The 19,218-nt window shown below is 51.6% G+C and overlaps 2 protein-coding genes across 3 annotated transcripts; one reads left to right on the forward strand and one right to left on the reverse strand.

The window, feature by feature from the left end:
• The first annotated feature begins 1,061 nt into the window (after positions 1–1,061).
• Positions 1,062–8,040, forward strand: TOR1B (torsin family 1 member B). Of its 2 annotated transcripts, none has more exons than XM_052648454.1 (5): positions 1,062–1,297; positions 1,929–2,194; positions 3,930–4,105; positions 5,731–5,858; positions 6,977–8,040. In XM_052648454.1, the coding sequence occupies exons 1-5, from the start codon at positions 1,099–1,101 to the stop codon at positions 7,075–7,077; spliced, it is 870 nt and encodes a 289-aa protein (XP_052504414.1). In that variant the 5' UTR covers positions 1,062–1,098; the 3' UTR covers positions 7,078–8,040. The 2 variants fall into 2 exon arrangements, with proteins under 2 accessions (XP_052504414.1, XP_052504413.1); XM_052648453.1 differs by having other exon boundaries at positions 6,313–7,087.
• Positions 8,041–10,222: 2,182 nt separating this feature from the next.
• On the reverse strand, positions 10,223–17,939 carry TOR1A (torsin family 1 member A). The gene is made up of 5 exons (XM_052648867.1): positions 17,759–17,939; positions 16,823–17,088; positions 14,046–14,221; positions 13,817–13,944; positions 10,223–10,710 (listed from the first exon to the last, which is right to left on the reverse strand). The coding sequence occupies exons 1-5, from the start codon at positions 17,937–17,939 to the stop codon at positions 10,460–10,462; spliced, it is 1,002 nt and encodes a 333-aa protein (XP_052504827.1). The 3' UTR covers positions 10,223–10,459.
• Between the last annotated feature and the right edge of the window lie 1,279 nt (positions 17,940–19,218).

The following is a 19,218-nucleotide window of genomic DNA, read 5'->3' on the forward strand; positions in this document are numbered from 1 at the left end:
TGTTTTCCAGCATCCAGCAAGGAGCTGGCCTTGTAGCAGCTCAATGGAAGAATGGACTTCTGGGTTGGACCTCGCACATCTGCCTTGCTGTAGCCCCAGGGCTCAGCCTGAGGGCCCGCAGTACAGAGCGCTAAGCAACTGTTTCAGGAAGGCAGGTGGGTGGGGAGACTTGACAAATGCTCAGGATAGGTCCAGGGGAAGTGAAAGGAGGGGTGACAAAGCAAAGTGTGAAAGATCTGGGAAGAAAACAAAACAGTAGAAGTTAGGCATGGGTTTGAAACAGAAGCTAACCACTCCAGGATTGTTGCCTGGGAAATCTCACGGACAGAGGAGCCTAGCAGGCTACAGTCCATGGGATCGCAAGAGTCGGACACGACTTAAGAGACTAAACCACCGCCTTCACCAAGCTTTTCTAGATGGTTTTTCCAGTAGTCAGGTATGGATGTAAGAGTTGGACTATAAAGAAAGTTGAGCGCTGAAGAACTGGTGCTTTTGGGCTGTGGAGTTGATGACTCTTGAGAGTTCCTTGGTCTGCAAGGAGATCCAACCAGTCCATCTTAAGGGAGATCAGTCCGGAATATTCATTGGAAGGACTGATGCTGAAGCTGAAACTCCAATACTTTGGTCACCTGATGCGAAGAACTGACTCATTTGAAAAGCCCCTGATGCTGGGAAAGATTGAAGGTGGGAGAAGGGGACGACAGAGGATGAGATGGTTGGATGGCATCACTGACTCGATGGACATGAGTTTGAGTAAACTCCGGGAGCTGGTGATGGACAGGGAGGCCTGGCGTGCTGCTGTCCACGGGGTTGCAAAGAGTCGGACACTAGCGCGCGACTCAACTGGACCAAGCTGAGATGATTTTCGTGCCACTCACAAAGAAGGCGGCACAGAGCCACGCCCCTGAACGGAGACAGCTTTCGTGCCACTCACAAAGATGGCGACACGGAGCCACGCCCCTAGCCCACGAAGCCGTCCTATGGGGTGGGCGGACCTGGAGGTCGGAAGTGACGCATGCCGGAAGTCCGTCCCGCCGCTCGACCGCCTGGGTGGCCCAGGCTGCTGCGAAGGCGGTGGCGGCGGGCGCTACGTGGGCTATGCGGCTGGGTCCGCGGCTTGGGGGCGCCGCGGCGCTGCGACTGCTGCTGGCGGCCCACGTGGTGGCGGCATTCGAGCCTATCACGGTGGGCATCGCCATCGGGGCGGCGTCGGCGCTCACCGGCTACCTGTCTTACAAGGACCTGTACTGCCGCTTCGCCGAGTGCTGCCGCAGCGAGCGGCCGCTCAACGCGTCGGGTACGGCGGGGCTGCCCTGGAGGGGCTCGCGGGGCGCGGGAGACAGGCCCCTCGCGGGCGTCAGCGCCTCCGCACCCGGGGCTCACCCTTGGATGGGGTAGGAGGGAGAAGAGGTGGGGTTTCGGTCCCGGCTGCAGCCTCGGAAGCCGTGTCTTCGGAGAGATCCTCCGGATCGTGGGGGGTCTGCCCAACTTCCTCCCTAAAAGTTTGCAATTCTTGGGAGGACAGTAAGAAGAAACTGAAAAAGCAGCCGCCCTTCTGTGCCGTGTCGACCCTGTTAAGTACCTTTCAGATGTGCAGCGTCCGCCCCGAAAGCCCACATCTGACTCTCGGTTTTCTTCCAAGCCGGTAGGGTGGCTGGGGGATTAGCAAAGCAGCCCAGTCGAGAGGGCCAGTCCTTGGATGAGCGAACGCATTTAGCTTCCTTCTCCAGTCCCTTTACTTGGAAGTGGCCTCGTGTGACCGCAGCCCCGTGGTTCCGCCTCAGTGCCAACCCTGGGGTTTGGCAGAGATCACATGCTGGACCACTTTGCTAAGTGCCTTCCACTTTGGCCAGCTGGGGCGAGCACTGCTCTTCTGGTGCGTGTTTAATGTGTATTTTTCTCTCTTGTTCTCGGGCTGGCTCCTACAGCCCTGAAGCAGGACTTGGAGGAGAAGCTGTTTGGGCAGCATCTGGCCACAGAGGTGATTCTCAAGGCGCTGACCGGCTTCAAGAACAACAAAAATCCGAAGAAACCACTGACTCTCTCCTTACACGGCTGGGCTGGCACAGGCAAGAATTTTGTCAGCCAAATTGTGGCTGAAAATCTTCACCCCAAAGGCCTGAAGAGCAACTTTGTCCACCTGTTTGTGTCGACCCTGCACTTCCCTCATGAGCAGCACATAAAACTGTATCAGGCAAGGAATTGTTATCCCGTCCTCCGGCTTCTCCGACTGGTCTGGGTGACCTGCTCCCTGACTCCAGCCTCTGTTTCTTTCTTTGCGCTGCAGTAGCCCCAGACCCCACTGGTTTAAGGGACAGGTCCCCCACCCTGGTGACCCTTTGCCATTTGCAGTTCTGCAGCTTTTGCCTCACCAATTCCAAAATAATACAGCGGGGTGTGGGCATGCTCAGTCGCTAAGTTGTGTCTGACTCTTTTGCCACCCCATGGACTGTTGCCCACCAGGCTCCTCTGTCCGTGGGATTTCCCAGACAAGAATACTGGAGTGGGCTGCCATTTCCTTCTCCAGGGGATCTTCCCGATCCAGGGATCAAACCCGCGTTTCCTGCAGTGACAGGTGGGTTCTTTGCCACTGAGCCACCAGGGAAGCCCAGTACAGCGGGGTGATGCTCCGTTAAAAGATGGAGCCAAGAGCGGGAAGGTGACGTGCTCCCCGCAGTCTTTGTGACCTTACGACAAATGAGAAACTGGAACCCAAATCTCCTGTCTCCCCGTCTGCAGGGTAGCCGTGCTGTGCAGTGAGTATGCGCAACATCCCCGTCCGAGCCCTTGGTTAAGTGAAACAGACTCAAATGGCTCTATTTAAGGCTCCCTTGGGAATTCCTTGGTGGTCTCGTGGTTAGGACTCCATGTTTTCACTGCTGAGGGCACAGGTTCAATCCCTGGTCAGGGAACTAAGATCCCTCAAGCACAGCCAAAAATGAAAAAATAAATTCCTGCCTGTGATGTAGCTTCAGCTTGGCCTCTGCATTTAAGCAGTAAGGACCAGAGGATTTTTTTTCCTCCTCAGTAGCGGTTTTTCCCTTTGCTCCTCCTGTCCTTCATGTTCTTGGCATTGTATTGTTAACTTGTCCAGTAGGGCTCTTGTTTAAATGGACATCCTGTATTCCTACATCCTTAGTGTTCCTACTTAGTGTTAGGTGGGGACTGAAATAAGGAATAGAAACTGAAGGGAAGTAAAAGTGGATATTTGCCACATAAACAGTAAGACAGGGAAGACAGCCAAAAAGAGAATGATTTTCTTATTTTCCAAATTCTTTCATAAATCCCTAGAAATACAGGCACACGTGCTTGTCGTGAAATGTCATCTAGGTCAGCGTCTTTGTTCACTATACTTGTAACACCATTACAAGGCACTGGCTTTGGACACAGCGCTGGTCTTAGTCTAGTTTCTTATTCCTCAGTATGTCTAGTAAAATTGAGATTTCCGTCCACAGTGAGATGAAAATTATCAGTTGGTTACCAGTGAAACGATAAATATTCTTATACTTATTCTTAAACATATCTTATACCTTTAAAAAGTTGCATTGGGTTCGTTTGAGTTAGGAAAACACTTATTTGCCTTTTAGCACCCATCTCTCTGCTGGTTTCCGTCTCCCTCCCCTTTTTTTTCTTTCTTTTTTTAAAATTTAATTTTTTAAACATTTATTTAATTGGAGGCTAATTACAATATTGTAGTGGTTTTTGCCATACACTGACATGAATCAGCCATGTTCCTCCTACTTTTTATAGATGAAGTTTTGGAAAAGTAGTTACCCAGTGAGTGCAGGTTAGGATGTGGTTTTTGTTGTTAAACCCCAGAGAGCTCTGATTTTTCACCTTCCTGAGCGTGAAGAACAGTGTAGCGCTTTTCCCCTGGGCACACCCTTTTGAGTCCCCGTGGCCCATTTTTTCTTTTATGGTTGGTCCAGGACCAGTTACAGAGGTGGATCCGGGGTAACGTGAGTGCATGTGCGGGCTCCGTGTTCATATTTGACGAGATGGATAAGTTGCACCCGGGAGTCATTGACGCAATCAAGCCGTTCCTAGATTACTACGAGCAGATTGATGGTGTATCTTACCGGAAGGCCATCTTCATCTTTCTCAGGTCAGTTGGAGGTGTTTCTTGAGTGGGGATGTACCGAGCCCTTCATTTTCCCAGGGCTAGAAATGTGGGGGGGACGAATGTGCCAGCCTGGCAAAAGTAACTTGTAGACTTCTTCTGGGTGGCTGGTGTCATCATTGCACTGGGCAGGGCAGGAGGAAATGAATGAAGGAAATTGTTACTGATAATAGGCCATTTCGCTACCTACACGTGTCATCTCTGGGGTTGATAAAAAGTCATAGCGTTGCACACCAAGTTTTTTTTTTATCTCTGCCTGAGAAAACAGATTTTCAGCTTGTGAGGGCAGATGGATTTGTTTTTTCTTTTTCTTTGTCTAGTAACACATAGTAAATACTCCTTGGTTAAAAATAAACTTTTGAGAAATATCACAAACTGATTCCATCTTAGAAAACTCACAGTGTTTCCTGATAAGTGACATCAGTAAGAAGTCATTACACGCCTTTAATACATATAGACTGGTTTATCTATTTGGCTGTAAGCTGAAAAGAAACTGAAAAGGAAAAGAAAAAACAGTGAACTTAGAGCAGGTCTGTTTCCTGATTAGACTGTCTTTTTCTTGAAATTGATTGTTATTGGAGTCGAGCTGGTTTAGTGCTGTGTTAGTGTCTGTGGGAGTTTGTTGGTCGTTGCTCAGTCGTGTCTGACTCTGCGACCTCAAGAACTGCACCACGCCAGGCCTCCCTGTCCTTCACCATCTCCCGGAGTTTGCTCAGACTCATATCCATTGAGTCGGTGATGCCATCCAACCATCTCATCCTCTGTTGCCCCCTTCTCCTCCTGCCCTCAGTCTTTCCCAGAATCAGGGTCTTTTCCAATGAGTCAGGTCTTTACATCAGGTAGCCAAAGTATTGGAGTTTCAGCTTCAGCATCAGTCCTTCCAATGAAGGACTTCCAATCAGTCCTTCAGGACTGATTTTCTTGAGGATGGACTGGTTGGATCTCCTTGCAGTCCAAGGGACTCTCAGGAGTCTTCTCCAACACCACAGTTCAAAAGCATGAATTCTTCAGTGCTCAGCTTTCTTTATGGTCCAACTCTCACATCCATACATGACTACTGAAAAAACCATAGCCTTGACTAGATGGACCTTTGTTGGCAAAGTAATGTCTCTGCTTTTTAATGTGCTATCTAGGTTGGTCATAGCTTTTCTTCCAAGGAGCAAGCGTCTTTTAATTTCATGGCTGCAGTCACCATCTGCAGTGATTTTGGAGCCCAAGAAAATAAAGTCTGTCACTGTTTCCATTGTTTCCCCATCTATTTGCCATGAAGTGATGGGATCAGATGCCATGATCTTGGTTTTTTGAATGTTGAGCTTTAAGTCAGCTTTTTCAGTCTCTCTTTCACTTGCATCAAGAGGCTCTTTAGTTTCTCTTCACTTTCTGTCATAAGGGTGGTGTCATCTGCATATCTGAGGTTATAGCAAAGTGTTACATACATATGTACACTGTTTTTTAGGTATGTTTACCCATCTAGGTCACCACAGAGTATTGAGTAGAGTTCCCTGTGCTGGACAGTAGGCTCTCACTAGTTATCTTTTATATGCAGTAGTGTGTATATGTCATAGAGAAGTCAGTGCGTGGTTTTAATCTGGTTTCTCTGGCAAACTCAGCAACGCAGGCGGAGACCTCATAACTAAGACGGCCCTTGACTTCTGGCGGGCCGGGAGGAAGAGAGAGGACATCCAGCTGAGGGACCTGGAGGCGGTGCTGTCTGTCGGGGTCTTCAATAACAAACACAGTGAGTCTCCCTGAGTGGGTGCCCTCCACCTGGCCCACAGCATCACCCTTCTCTTTCTCTCTCTCTTTTTTATTTTGACTCTGCAGCTTGTGGTTTCTTAGTTCCCCAACCAGGGATCGAACCCGTGCCCTCTGCAGCGGAAGCTCAGGTCCTAACCAGCAGACCGCCAGGAAAGTCCCAACCGTCTCTCCCTTTCACAAAACCACAGAATCCGCTCACCCCTGTAGCTTGGCTGAAGTAGGGACTTTTTTTGGAGGGCATGCTATTCTAGAAGCCAGTTAGTGGGGGTAGCCAGCCAGCCCTTACATCAGGCTTGACCAAAAGTGAATCTTGAGGGCTGCAGACGTGGGGAATGTGCTGGGGTGGGGATGAGGACAAGCCCTGTAGGAGCCGCATGCTGGCGGGCTGACAAGGACGGAAGCGGCAGGAAACCCAGCTGTGCCCTGTTTCCCAGGTGGCCTGTGGCACAGCGGCCTGATAGACCGGAACCTCATCGACTACTTCATCCCCTTCCTGCCCCTGGAGTACAGACACGTGAAGATGTGCGTGCGGGCGGAGATGAAGGCCCGCGGTTCCGCCATCGATGAAGATGTCGTCACCCGAGTGGCGGAAGAGATGACATTCTTCCCAAAGGACGAGAAAATATACTCAGACAAGGGCTGCAAGACCGTGCAGTCACGGCTGGATTTCTACTGAGCCCTTGGCAGGCGGGCTGAGACACGACCGGGCGCCCAGCAGACCGGGGGCCGGGCCTGAAGAAGCACTTTGAAGACCTCCTCGGGGTTTGCACATTTGCACCTGTGGACTCGCGGGATCCGGAAGGTTCTAAGGGTTGATTTGTGAAATGATGCTCCGCTGTCGAGTGGACTTGTGTTGCAACATGACAGCAACGCAGCTGTTCATCACAGTTGGAAATGAAGTTTTGAAATCCGCCTCCCCCACACACTTAACTGACCTTGACAGAAGTGCCTTGAAAACAGAGGCCAGGGACTCTTTCTGACCCAACGGTACCCACACCCCAGAAGCTGAACTGAAGTTCAGGGGCTAATGCAAGCCAGGGAGCATTGGTTTTCACCTGCCAGAAACACTCTTCAGCTCTTGTTCTTTTTCTTCTACAGAACGCGTTCACCAAGATGAAGTATTCTCAGGTAACATTGGTGGCACCTTCTGGCACAGATTGTCCAGTGGGAGAACCCAGGCCGAGCACACGGCTGGGTGAACCATCTGCTTGTGGGGTGGGGGCTCCGTGCCAGGCCCCTGCGGCCCTGCAGAACGGGCAGGACCTCCTTCTGTCCGTGGCTTTGCTGCTGTTTCCAACCCTCGTCATGGGATTCCATCTCCAACCCTCACTTGGTGTTGACTGCAGCCTTTCTGGTACTACTGCTCCTCCTGAATTTCAGCCATGGCTCCGGGTCCCACCAGCCATCTCATCTCTAGAGATGGATCACAACGCAGCCGTTGGCTTTGAGTTTGAGTCCTTGGTTCCCATGGTGGAATGTTTGTTACAGTTTACATGTCGGTCAGCTTTTCACTTGACTCCACAGAACCATTTGAAATCTGCAGAACCCCATCTTTCCACAGAGGACACGTGCCAACTGGACGATCAGCTTGCATTGCCAAAGGGAAAGTATTGTACACTAGAAATGCTTGAGTTTTCAAGGATATGGCTGTTTTTAATAATGTTTTTACTCGGGAATCTTAGATAATAGAGAAATGAAACATTGCTTATTTTAAAACATGGGAAGCGATAATTGCCTGTTCCTTTATCAGATGCTCTTAAAACAGACGGTCTTGGCTGGTCCTGGGTGTCATCTAAGAATGACGTCCTTTATGGTGGTGGTGCCAGGCTGCACTGCCCTGGCCTTGGGGAAATAAGACTTTGATTCCAGCCAGTGTGAATCGCTCTATCTTGTGGTTGCAGTGCAACTGAAGACACGTAATGAGAACATGCAGCTTTTATATATATATAAGATGTGGCAGAATGAATGTTCCTACAGCATGGCCATGCCTTATAGAGCATCACACTTAGTCTTTTAATGTCAAGGTGAGGCTTGAAACTTTTAGTACATGTCCTCAAGTTGGATCTAAGTTAAATTTCTTTTATAACCTTTTGGGTTTCTGGTCAGGAGGAGATAAGATTTCTTGTTTACAATGATGCAATAAACTCGAGATGTGTTGGCTACCTTTGAACTGCTGTGACTGACTTGTAACTTGAAAAGGCCACGGATGCCCACGGCCCAGCCTCCTCACCCCAAGTAAGACGTAGATGAGCTTGGACTGACCTACTGAATGTCAGATAATAAGGCTTAAATTTTATCATGAGATGCCACTTGCAGATTTTTTTTTCTGGTTTATTTGGGAGCTCTGAAGTTTGAGCTGAGGAAAGGCTCTTTAATAACTTGGGTGAATTAGGCTTACTGGACATGCTGGTTGGCTGTCTTCACATCGTTTACCTTAAAGGCTGTTCAGTACAAAGTTAAACTGGATTAGATGATGAGTCACACCCCAGGTAATTTTTGTGGATGTAAGCACGAGAGAGAGCTGGTTTTACTTTATTTTTTGGCTGCACCCCATGGCACATGGCCCCTTAGTTTCCCACCGGGGGTCAGAGCCACACCCCCTGCACCGGAAGGCAGAGTCTTAATCACTGGATCACTGGGGAAGTCCCAAGCTGGCTTTCTTTCAGATATGCTCTAAAATTAATGCAGGCAGGAAAGCGAGGCCCTAAAATGTGATTTCACGGCTGCCATTCTGGACCTACAGTGTGGCCGAGCTCAGACCAGGAAACCTGCTTGCCTGGTCTTCCTGTCCAGGACCTGGAAATAACGAAATCCTTGTTACATTAACCAGATCTCAGCTTAACCCTCAACCTGAGCTCTTCAGTGAGTTATTTGTTCACACTGGCTCTTCCCAGGACCAAGGATGGAGCCCTTTCTAGAAAACTGAGACCCTCTTCACCATCAGGTCACCCACTCCCCCCATTTCCAGGTTGGAAGTGTGCATCCCGTGAGCCTGCCCTCTCTCCATTGGGGTCCCAGGCCACTGCTGCTTCCACTTCTCCCCACGCAGCCTCATCTGGAAGACTGAACTTTCTAGGTGAGTCAGGGTACCCCAGTGTCCCCTAATAGGGACTCCCAGGGACTGGGGACCTCAGATGAATGGATAGCCCCAATCCGTGACTCCTGGGGACACAGCAGGCCAGCTTCAGGGCAACATCAGGAACTCTCCAGTGCTCAGGGGCGCCTTAGGGGGCCTGGGTGGCCTTAGTTCCTGTACTGGGTACGTAGCCCTGAGGCAGGGGGTCCCCCCATTTTCTGTGCCTGCTAAAGACCGCCCCTGTGAGCACTGCAGACACTCACACCCACAAGAGCCCTTGTAGGCACACGTGTGTGCACAATGCAAGGTATTTAGGCCCCTACACTGCTCTCACTCCTGCCTGGCTTCTCAGTGGGGCTAGGTCTCCAGACTTGAGTGAATTTCACAGCTGGGAGTTGGGAGCTCCATGAACCCGAGACACCGGACGTCCCAGGGAACTGAGCAGAGCCGGAGCCACCCAGATCCTCAGCTGTGTCACGCTCCTCCCCATTTCGGCCTGGGGTGCAGTTAGGTCTCAATTCACAGCCCAAGCACAGAAGGTAGGGCCTCGAGGTGTTTTTTTTTTTCCCACTTTAAAAAAAATGTATTCACGAATCATGTTGTAAAGTGGCAGCATTTGCATTTAACAAATAGAAACACCGTGCTCAGCATCATGGGGGAAGAAGCTAAGCTTTCCTAGAGGTTTGGGGAGTTCTGATTAAACATGATAAAAATGAGTAAAAAAATATGAAAAACCGTATTTTTATGAAAATTTGGCAAAACCTGCCACTGAGTGCATGACTCATTCAGGAATGGAAAGCAGAGGGGCCTTTTCAAAGCTCACTGACAGGCAAGCGATAGGCTTGCAGACACTTTTCTTTCCAGGAAATTGTTTCTAGCAAATTGTTCACAGTGTTACTAAGATCATTCAGTGTTACAGTTCACAGTATTACTGTGATGAACACTCTTGGGAAGGACACTTGGGCCTTATCTGTGATGGGCCTGGGTGTGTCTGTCTTCTATCTAAGGCTCATCGCCCTTGTGATGGTCATCCCATGACAGGTCTGCTCGCTGCTCCAGCCTCGGTCCCCAGTCACGCCACCCTAGAGGACAGACTGAGGGTGGCAGGCGTGGGCATTTATGCAGTAGTGACATCACGGTGTACGTTTAAATTATGAAAAAACACACATAAGTCAACAACTTAAGAGTCTGAAAAGTTTCTCATAATGTTAAAAACCATTTTAAATAAAAATTATCACATTTTTCAGTAAAACTGATTCATCCTTCCTTGAAACAGAAACACTTGAAATTAAAACATGATTTTTAAAAAAAAAATCATGAGCCCTGGCTTGGGTGGGCTGGGAGCGGGCTCCTCCCCTCCTCTGCAGGCCATGGGGACTGCTGTCCGTCTGCATCCGCCACTGACAGCCTGTAGGTTCTGCTGGATGAAAAAATGCCCGGGAGGTGCCTGTCCTGTCACACAGGAGGAATTCATTTCACTCTCTTCCAGGACTGCTCTGGCGCCGTCAGTCATCGTAGTAGTAATCTAACTTGGTGAATACGGTTTTGCAGCCTTTGTCGGAGAAAACTCTCTCCTCTTTGGGGAAAAATGTCATTTCCTCAGCCACCCTGCTCACAATGTCCTCGTCCACCTCGTAGCCTCGGGACTGCATTTCGACTCTGATGCACATCTTCAGGTGTTTATATTCCAGCGGGAGGAAGGGAACGAAATAATCAATGAGGTTTCGGTCTATTAAGCTGCTGTGCCAGAAGCCACCTGGGAAAAAGAAAAAGGTGCTGTTCATTCACCGTCGGTCCGCCCATCTGCACGCATCGGCTGGGTGTCGACCACAAGGTGGAGCCCCGTGCCTGCCCTCAGCGGGGACTGATCTAAGCAGCAGGCAGACCGACCATTCAGCTCGTCAGCAGCCGATGACAGGGGGGCACCACGGTGGGCGGGGAGGCCTCTCAAGACCTCAAGCGGGAAGGAGGCTCACCGGCCATCCCTGGACAGACAGGCCATGCAAGCAAGGGACCAGAGACAGGCTGGCAGGTTCACAGAAGGGGAAGGTGACGGGAGTTCCAGGCGAAAGACCAGCCTCTCGGAAATTTGCGACTGGCTGGGGTTCCCGTGGCTGGATCAGTGACAGGGTGCACACTCACTGCTGCCGCCTCCGTGTCCAAACCCTCCAGAGCGTTTGGGGGACCAAAGGCTAGAGCCCCAGTAACGTGTGGACAGTGCTGTTGCGGCCGCAGGGCGGTCACGGGTCCTCCCAGACCCCCGGCCTCTGGACCCCCCGCTCCCTCCTCCGAGGCGAGCCAGCACCGCTGGGTCCCAGCCCGAGGTTCTTCAGAACTGTCCCCCTTCCGCCCTCCCGCTTCCGTCCTGTGCCGTAATCCCGGGCTGGCTCTGCCGCCCTTCCCACCCGGGTCTTCCCCGACGCTACCGAGTGCTTCCACACCACCCGGAGGCCCTAGAGTTCACCTCGGTTCTGCGTCAGGTCCCACAGGCCGGGCGCCGCCCCACGAGACAGCCCCCCAGCCCCCGACCGGAAGTTCCCGCTGTCCCCTGTGCTCCTGAGGGGCCGCCGCCGCCCCTCCTTGGGTTCAATTTCTTTGTAAGTGGGGCTCATGGAACTCAGAGAACTCTTTTATGACTAGACTGCCGGTTTATTATAAAAGGATATGACTCAGGACCAGCCAGCTGGAGACGCAGGGGGCAAGGGATGTGGGAAGGGGCGTGGAGCTCCCATGAACTCTGAGCCCATCACTCTCCCCAAATCTCTGCGTCTTCACCAACCCGGAGCTCTCCGAACCCCGTCCTTTAGGGTTCTTACGGAAAATTCTCTACATAGGCATGACTGATTAAATCACTGCCCACTGGCGACTGAGTCAACCTTCAGCTGCCCCTCCCCTCCCCAGGGGCCTGAAAGGGTGGGAGACTGAAAGCTCCAGCCCTCCAATCCAGGGCGGTTCCCCTGGGAAGTGCCCCCCACCTTAGGTATTCTCCAAAAGTCACCTCACTTAACAGACTCCGGGTGGCTGAAAGGGGCATGTCAGGAACATCAAGCACCTTTAGGGCTCTCACTGCTTGCAAAGTCCAAGGGCTTTAGGAGCACTGGGCCAGAAAATGTGGACAAAGGCCAGACATACGTTCTCACTGTCCATCACAGCATCGCAACTCGGGTTCATTCTTTCCCTGCCCAACAGGGCTTTGCACACAGCAGGGGCTCAGTAAACATCTGACTGCCTGGATGGGGTGGAGTCTGTGGCCGTGGGAAAGAACCAAACTGAGTGCTGGGCAGTAGGCCTGCAGCAAGTGGGACAGCCCTGGCCAGTCTCCTGAAGCCCTGCTGGACTTGCCTGAGGCTGGGGACGGAGCACAGCCAGGCAGACGCTGACCTGCCTCCCGGGTTCACAACGGAGGAGCCGCCCAGTCAGCCAGTAAACAGATGACCCCCGGCAGTGCCAGGGGCTGCGAATGCTGAGTTGGGGCCATCAGGCAAGGAGGGCAGAAGGCTAATCAGCTGGGGAGTAAGGACAACCAGAACCCCCAGAGACCCCTGAAGAGTGCTCAGCTGGAGCAAATGACTTTACAGAGCGCTGGCGACCACTCCCTGGTCCGTCCTCAGCCTAACAGCCACTCCCCCCCATCCCCACCCAAGTGCACTGGGACTTCAGCCGCCTGCTCCACACCTCTGCTCCCACGCCTCCAAGGCGCCATTCCCCCTGCTCCCTGCAAACCTGCCCCTCCTGGAGGCCGCCCCCTGAACAAACGGGGCGGGGCAGGGGGGCCCTGCCAAGTGCTCAGACCAGATCCTCAATTCGTTTCTCATTCCCACACAGCCCTTTAGGAAATCTCATTGTTTCTACCTTCAAAATACACGCCAGGCCGCCCGTGACCGACCACTCCCACTGCTGCGATGCCCGGCCCAGCCACCAGCACCTCCCCCCTGGGTTGCTGCAGCCGCTCCTCGCTGGCCATCCCCCCGCCCCCATTGCCGCCTTCAGTTTGTTCTCCACCTGGCAGCAAGGCAGGCCTGTTAAAACTAGGTCTCAACAGGGCAGTCGGCTCAAAACCCTCCAAGGACTCCCTTTTCCACTTGCAGCCGAGCCCTGCTGTGGGTCCCCAGGCCTTCCACGATCTGCAGCCCACCCCGAGCTCCAGCTCTTATCTGGCCTCCTGCTCTTCTCCTGCCCTTCGTCCAGGCACTCTCCCCCCTCAGGGGCCTCGCGTGTGCTCTTCCGTCTGGTGCACTGCTTTTCTCTCATTTCCACATGGCTCCCTCACTCCTCAGGTCAGCTCAGATGTCACCCTCACGTGAGCCTTCCCTCACCACTCTATTTAAAACTGCAGCCCTTCCTTGTCGGGCTGTTCCTCCGGGGCACAGACCCTCAGAGTTCCATGGCAACGCAGGAAAGCAAGGGGCCTGAGGGCCCATCTCCACCAAAGCCTCCCTGGTAGCCATCCTTGTTCCACCATCTGCTTCGATTTAACTGAAGGAAACAGGAAACAAATATTTAAGATCTTGAGGATCAACGAAGTTCCTCTTTCTTGAGTGTTGAGTAAAAGTCACCTGGAGTGTGTTTACACAGATTCCCTCAGGAATTCAGACCTCAGTAGGCCTGGGGAAGAGACCGAGAATCGGTCCCAGGTGATGGGGAGGCTGTCAGTCTAAACCAGGATGCAGGATCATGAATGGTGCCAGGGGAGGGGTTTGGTGGTAGGAGCAGATAACCCCATTTAATGTGCTTTCTTTTCTTTTGCTGCGCTGCACTGCATGTGGGATCTTACTTCCCTGACCAGGGTTCGAACTCACAGCCCCTGCATTGCAAGTGTGGAGTCTTAACCACCAGACCACCAGACCAGTGCCCCCACTTACTGTTCTTGTTATTGAAGGCCGACACAGACAAGGCATGCTCCATGTCTTTGAGCTTGATTTCTTCCCTCTGCTTTCCACTTCTCCAGAAATCTAAAGCCACATCTGTGATCCTTTCTGCTCCAGCATTGCTGCGGAACAATTCCAGTGAATAAGGACTGGGGTGTTTCTCCCCGAAACCCCCAGGGCTGGGGCTCAGAGCTCTTCAACCATGTCCCGGCCCCGACTTTACCTGAGAAATATGAAGATGGCTTTCTGATAGGAGACCCCATCCAGGTTGTCGTAATAGTCTAGGTAAGGCTTGATGGCGTCTATGAGGCCAGCGTGCATCTTGTCCATTTCATCAAATATGAAGATGGACCTTGCACAGGCACTCACGTTGCCGCGAATCCACGACTGTAACTGATCCTGAGTGACAAGGGGGAAGCCAACAGAGATTCTCAGAAGTGCGACTGACACAGCCGGGGGAGCACTATTAACATGGCACCTGGGGTCTACAAAGGCTGCATTTACAAGAGCTTACTGTGTACTTCCCGCTGTGCCGAGAACTTCACAGCTCTTCTGTTCCTCACCACAACCCCACAGAGTGGGCATCATCACGCCCATTTTACAGATGAGAAGACCGAGGCACAAAGAGCTTAATCAACCGAGGTTCCAAAATTTCCCCAATGTTACAAAATTCGGCTGTAACAGAGTGAAGATCTGAACCCCACCCTGCCTGATTCCAAGGCCCCACACCCTGATTATAATTCCCGTCCTGTGACTTGTCACATGGATGCTACATTGCTAGTCCTCTGTCATCAAAATGAACATGTTAAAACATATCCTGTGGACACCAGCCTTCTTGGGAGAAAGCAGAGACCGAGCAACCTCTTCCCTGATTAAGTCCTTGGAAGAGCCTGGAGAAGGGCTCTAACGTCTCGAGAAGGGTAAGGAGACCTCAAGAGCACACGTGCTCGAGGATGCGTGTGGGAAGGCAACATTCCTGAGTTTCTGAAACAGTGCCTGGAGACTGCTGGAATAAATCTGCTTAAATGGAACATTCCTTACGAACATTATGTAGGTACTTCTTGTATTAAGCAATCAAGATGAGAAGAGAGGACCCTTTTCATCAGAAATTTGAGCTATGGCTTTTCAAAATGCTTTCCTAGATGTTTCTCCCTACGATAAGGAGAGGGCTTCCCAGGTGGCTCGGTAGGTAAAAGAATCCGCCTGCAATGCAGGAGACACAGGAGACCTGGGTTCGATCTCTGGGTCAGGAAGATCCCCTGAAGGAGGACAGGGCAATCCACTCCAATATTCTTGCGTAAAGAATTCCATGGACAGAGGAGCCTAGCAGACTACAGTCCATGAGGTTGCAAAGAGTCAGACACAACTGAAGCAACTAAGCACACACACAAGGTAAAAAGAAAGAGTTAGCTATTAGTTTCTGAGGAAAATTCTGGAAGTTATGATATAGGTCTTGACTTCTTATGATCTGGAGTTTTGCTTGGCTACTCAGACCAAGCGTACAGTGTTCCATGGGTGCCTATTAACCAAAGCAGTAACTTTGCTCTGTTCGTGAAAAGTCACTTCAGTCGTGTCTGACTCTTGCGACCCCATGAACTGTAACTGATCAACTCCCCTGTTCATGGGATTCTCCAGGCAAGAATACTGGAGCGGGTTGCCATGCCCTCCTCCAGGGGATCTTCCCAACCCAGGGATCGAGCCCGTGTCTCTTAGATCTCCTGCGTTGGCAGATGGGTTTTTACCACTAGCACCACTTGGGAAGCCCAACTCTGCTCTGTAGATATGAACTAACCTCTATTTACAGAAGAACCTCAGGAGAGCTGGAGTAACTTGAACAAAGCCACAGAGTGAGTCACTGTTTAAACGAGAATTCCCTCAGGTCTGGCGGGCTCTAGCAGCCAAGGCCTTCCATTCTGTTCCTCCCTCTCACAGACAACAGAAAGTGTACATGGAGCACTCACTACAGGCAAGACCCTGTTCTAAGCACGGTTCACCCGTTTTATTGTGATCTTCCAAAACCCATCAAAGCAGTTAACTACTGCATTTCCTATTTCACAGACCAGGAAACTGAGGTGCAGGGAGGTTACGTAACTTGCTCAGTCACACAGCTATTAAACAGCGAAGATGGAATGCTAACTAGGAAGAGCAACTCGTCCCTATTTGCCTGGAACTTTCCCAGTTGTAGCAGCGAAAGCCTCACATCCCAGGAACTCCTGGGCAGTGACCCTGATGCTCATCCAAGCTGAAGGGAAAAATGTATTCACACAGGTGAGACAAAAAAAAAAAAAAAGGCAATAGTTACCAATGATTTGAACGCTCATGTGCTGAGCATCATGTTACATACTTGACAGGTTTAAGAACTTAAGAAATTCTGACTTCCCTGGTGACACAGTGGTTAAGACTCCCAGCTTCCACTGCACGGGGTGGCACGGGTTCAAACCCTGGTCAGGGAACGAAGACCCAACATGCTACGTGGCATGGTCAAAATTTTTTTAAAAAGAAATGCTCACAACTGCCATTTGACAGATGAAGAACCTGAGTCTCAAGGAGAAGTCAGGTGACTCTCCCAACATTACACAGCTGATAGGTGGGAGCCTGGGGCTCAAATTCAGGTGTGTCTGCCCCGGAAGCCAGGCTGTTAAATCAGTGAGTTCAAGTATAAAAGCAAACTTAGGCCTCCCTAGAAATGTTTTCCCTTTTATAAAACACGTTAGATTTGAAGAGCTTTAACCAGGATTTGATTACGTCCATCTCTAAGATCCTACCACACCACTTACTGAGTACCACCCGCAGCCTGTTTTCAGAAACCAGCTTTGATGGTGTCATTGCTTCTGCCATCTCCAATCCTCTGTAATTTCCACACTTTTTAAAGGGAAACGGCCACGTGTGGCTGATTTCAGGGCTCACTCCTTTCAACACAGAACATCCAAATCCCATCCCCCAACAAAGAAACCCCAAAGCAAGCATCATCCCTGAAGGATTCCAAAATTCGGCCCTTGCCTTATACAGAGTGATGTTCGAGATGTGTGGGAAGTGCAGCGTGGCCACAAACAGGTGGACATAGTCACTGTTCAGCCCACCCTCGTAGATATTCTCCGCGATGATTTTGCTGACAAAATTTTTGCCAGTGCCTGTCCACCCGTGCAGGGAGAGGGTGAGAGGTTTCTTGGGCTTCGGGTTGCTGATGAAGCCAGACACAGCATTTAAGATGACTTTCTTTGCAAGATGCTGTCCAAAGAGCTTGCTGTCGAGATCCTTCTGCAGCGCTGAGAAAAAAAACAAAGCCAGTCAGGCGGGGAGTAGGGGGACACACCTAGCAAAACGTAGCCCAGTTTACAGGCTCACGCAAAGCCAGCAAAGCCCGCTAAGCTCTTCCAAGCGTTTACTGGGACGCAGACATAGGTAGGCACTAGGCCCAGGGGACCCTCCCTCTGCAGGAGGCCCTCCCTCTGCAGGAGGCCCTCCCTCTGCAAGTCCTGCCACACTTTCGGATGAGACCCCTGGCTCCAATGCCTCCGCCAGCAGCGCGAGCCCCTCACCCCGGCCCTGTCCCTCCCCACCCGAAGGCCGGCAGGAAAAAAAAGGCAGCGTAATTCGGCTCCGCTGCTCTGCGTCGAGAGAGCCCCCACCAGTCTTCCCGTCTCCGGGGAGGAGCGAGCAAGAAACTCTCTAGAGGAAGTTTCCGATCGTCCACCCGCCTGCTTTCTGGGCGAAGGTGCAGCTGGCATCCGCAGGTCTCAGACCAAAGTCCGGTCGGCCTGCGGTGTGGCCCAGGAGCCAGGCCCTGTGCCGCACGCCGGTTCCGGGTCTGGACCGCCCCCCCCCCCCCCCCCCGCCAACCCCCGGCTGGGCACTGCTTGGGCTTCCGGGCCTCCTGGCTGGCCCCCGCCTCTGACCCCCTTCCCAGCTCAGGCACCAGACCCCGGCCCATCCTACCTTCCCGGCTGAGGCTCCGCTTCGGGCTGCAGCACTCGGCGAACAGGCAGTAGAGGCGCGGGTAGGAAATGTAGCCGGTGAGGACGCCGGCCAGGGCCAATCCCAGGCTGATGGGCTCCACCGCCCGCACCGCCAACGGCGCCAGCAGCAGCAGGCCCAGCGCGGCCCGCCCCAGCTTCATGCCGGGACTCGCGCCGCCCCGCGCGTTCTCGCGCCTACCGCCGACCGGCGCCGCCACCAGACCGCGCTTCCGGTTCCTCCCGCCGGCGCCGCCATTCTTCAAAGGGGCGGATAGCCTCCGACGCCGGCGGCCGCCATCTTTGTGAAGGGCAGAGCCCTTTTCTGCTTCAGGTGCTGGGGTAGTTGGAGGGGAAAATTATTTTTTTTTTTCCTCTTTCTAGTAAAACTTGCTTTTGGGGAACAGTTTTGCATGGGCTTCCCTGGTGGCTCAGACGGTCTGCCTGCAATGCGGGAGACCTGGGTTCGATCCCTAGGTCTGGAAGATCCCCTGGAGCAGGAAATGGCAACCCACTCCAGTACTCTTGCCTGGAGAATCCCACGGACAGAGGAGCCTGGTAGGCTACTGTCCATGGGGTCGCAAAGAGTCGGACACGACTGAGCGACTTTACTTACTTACGTTTATAGAAAAGTTGAGAGGACAGTACAGAGAGGTTCCATATTACCACACCCTCGCACGCAGTTTCCTCGATTATTTACATCTTACATTAGTAGGTTTTGTTGTTGCTGTCGTTAGTTATGTTGCTGCTGCTGCTAAGCCGCTTCAGTCGTGTTTACATTTGTTAAAATTAATGAGCTCATGTTGAGATATTGTAGTAAAAGTTTTTTATTTCCTTGTTGTTTAGCCGTTCAGTTGCTTTTTTTTGCGACCCCAAGCCAGGCTCCTCTGTCCATGGGATTTCCCAGGCAAGAACACTGGAGTGGGTTGCCATTTCCGTCTCCCTGGATTCCCCCCAGCCAGGGATCCAACTCGTGTCTCCTGTTTTGGAAGGGGGATTCTTTACCACTGAGCCACCTAGGAAAGCCCTAATCTTTTGTAGGATTCTCAACTATTGGAATTTGATGGTCTTCTTATGATTAGATTGGAGTTATGGGTTTGGGGGAGGAATATACTTTACAGAGATACTATTTTTATACCATCATATCATAGGTACATATGATTAACATGATTTATGACTGTTGATGTTGACCTTCCTCACCTGGATAAGGTAGTGTTGGTCAGGTCTCTCCCAGGTAACAGTTACTTCCTCTCATTCATTCATTCATAATTTTGAGGATCTCCTATGGACTAGATCCTGGGGATTAAAGAAAAAAAAAAAAAATGAGGTGCAGGTGAATCCTGCCTTCACTGACCTTGCATTTGAGTGAAGGGGAAGAAAAGGAAATCTCTTACAGATGAGAAAACAGGCTGCAAGGCAAATGGATGTGTCCAAGGATTTAAT

This window comes from Budorcas taxicolor, chromosome 11 (genome assembly GCF_023091745.1).
Source record: "Budorcas taxicolor isolate Tak-1 chromosome 11, Takin1.1, whole genome shotgun sequence".
NCBI classification, from domain to species: Eukaryota; Metazoa; Chordata; class Mammalia; order Artiodactyla; family Bovidae; genus Budorcas; species Budorcas taxicolor.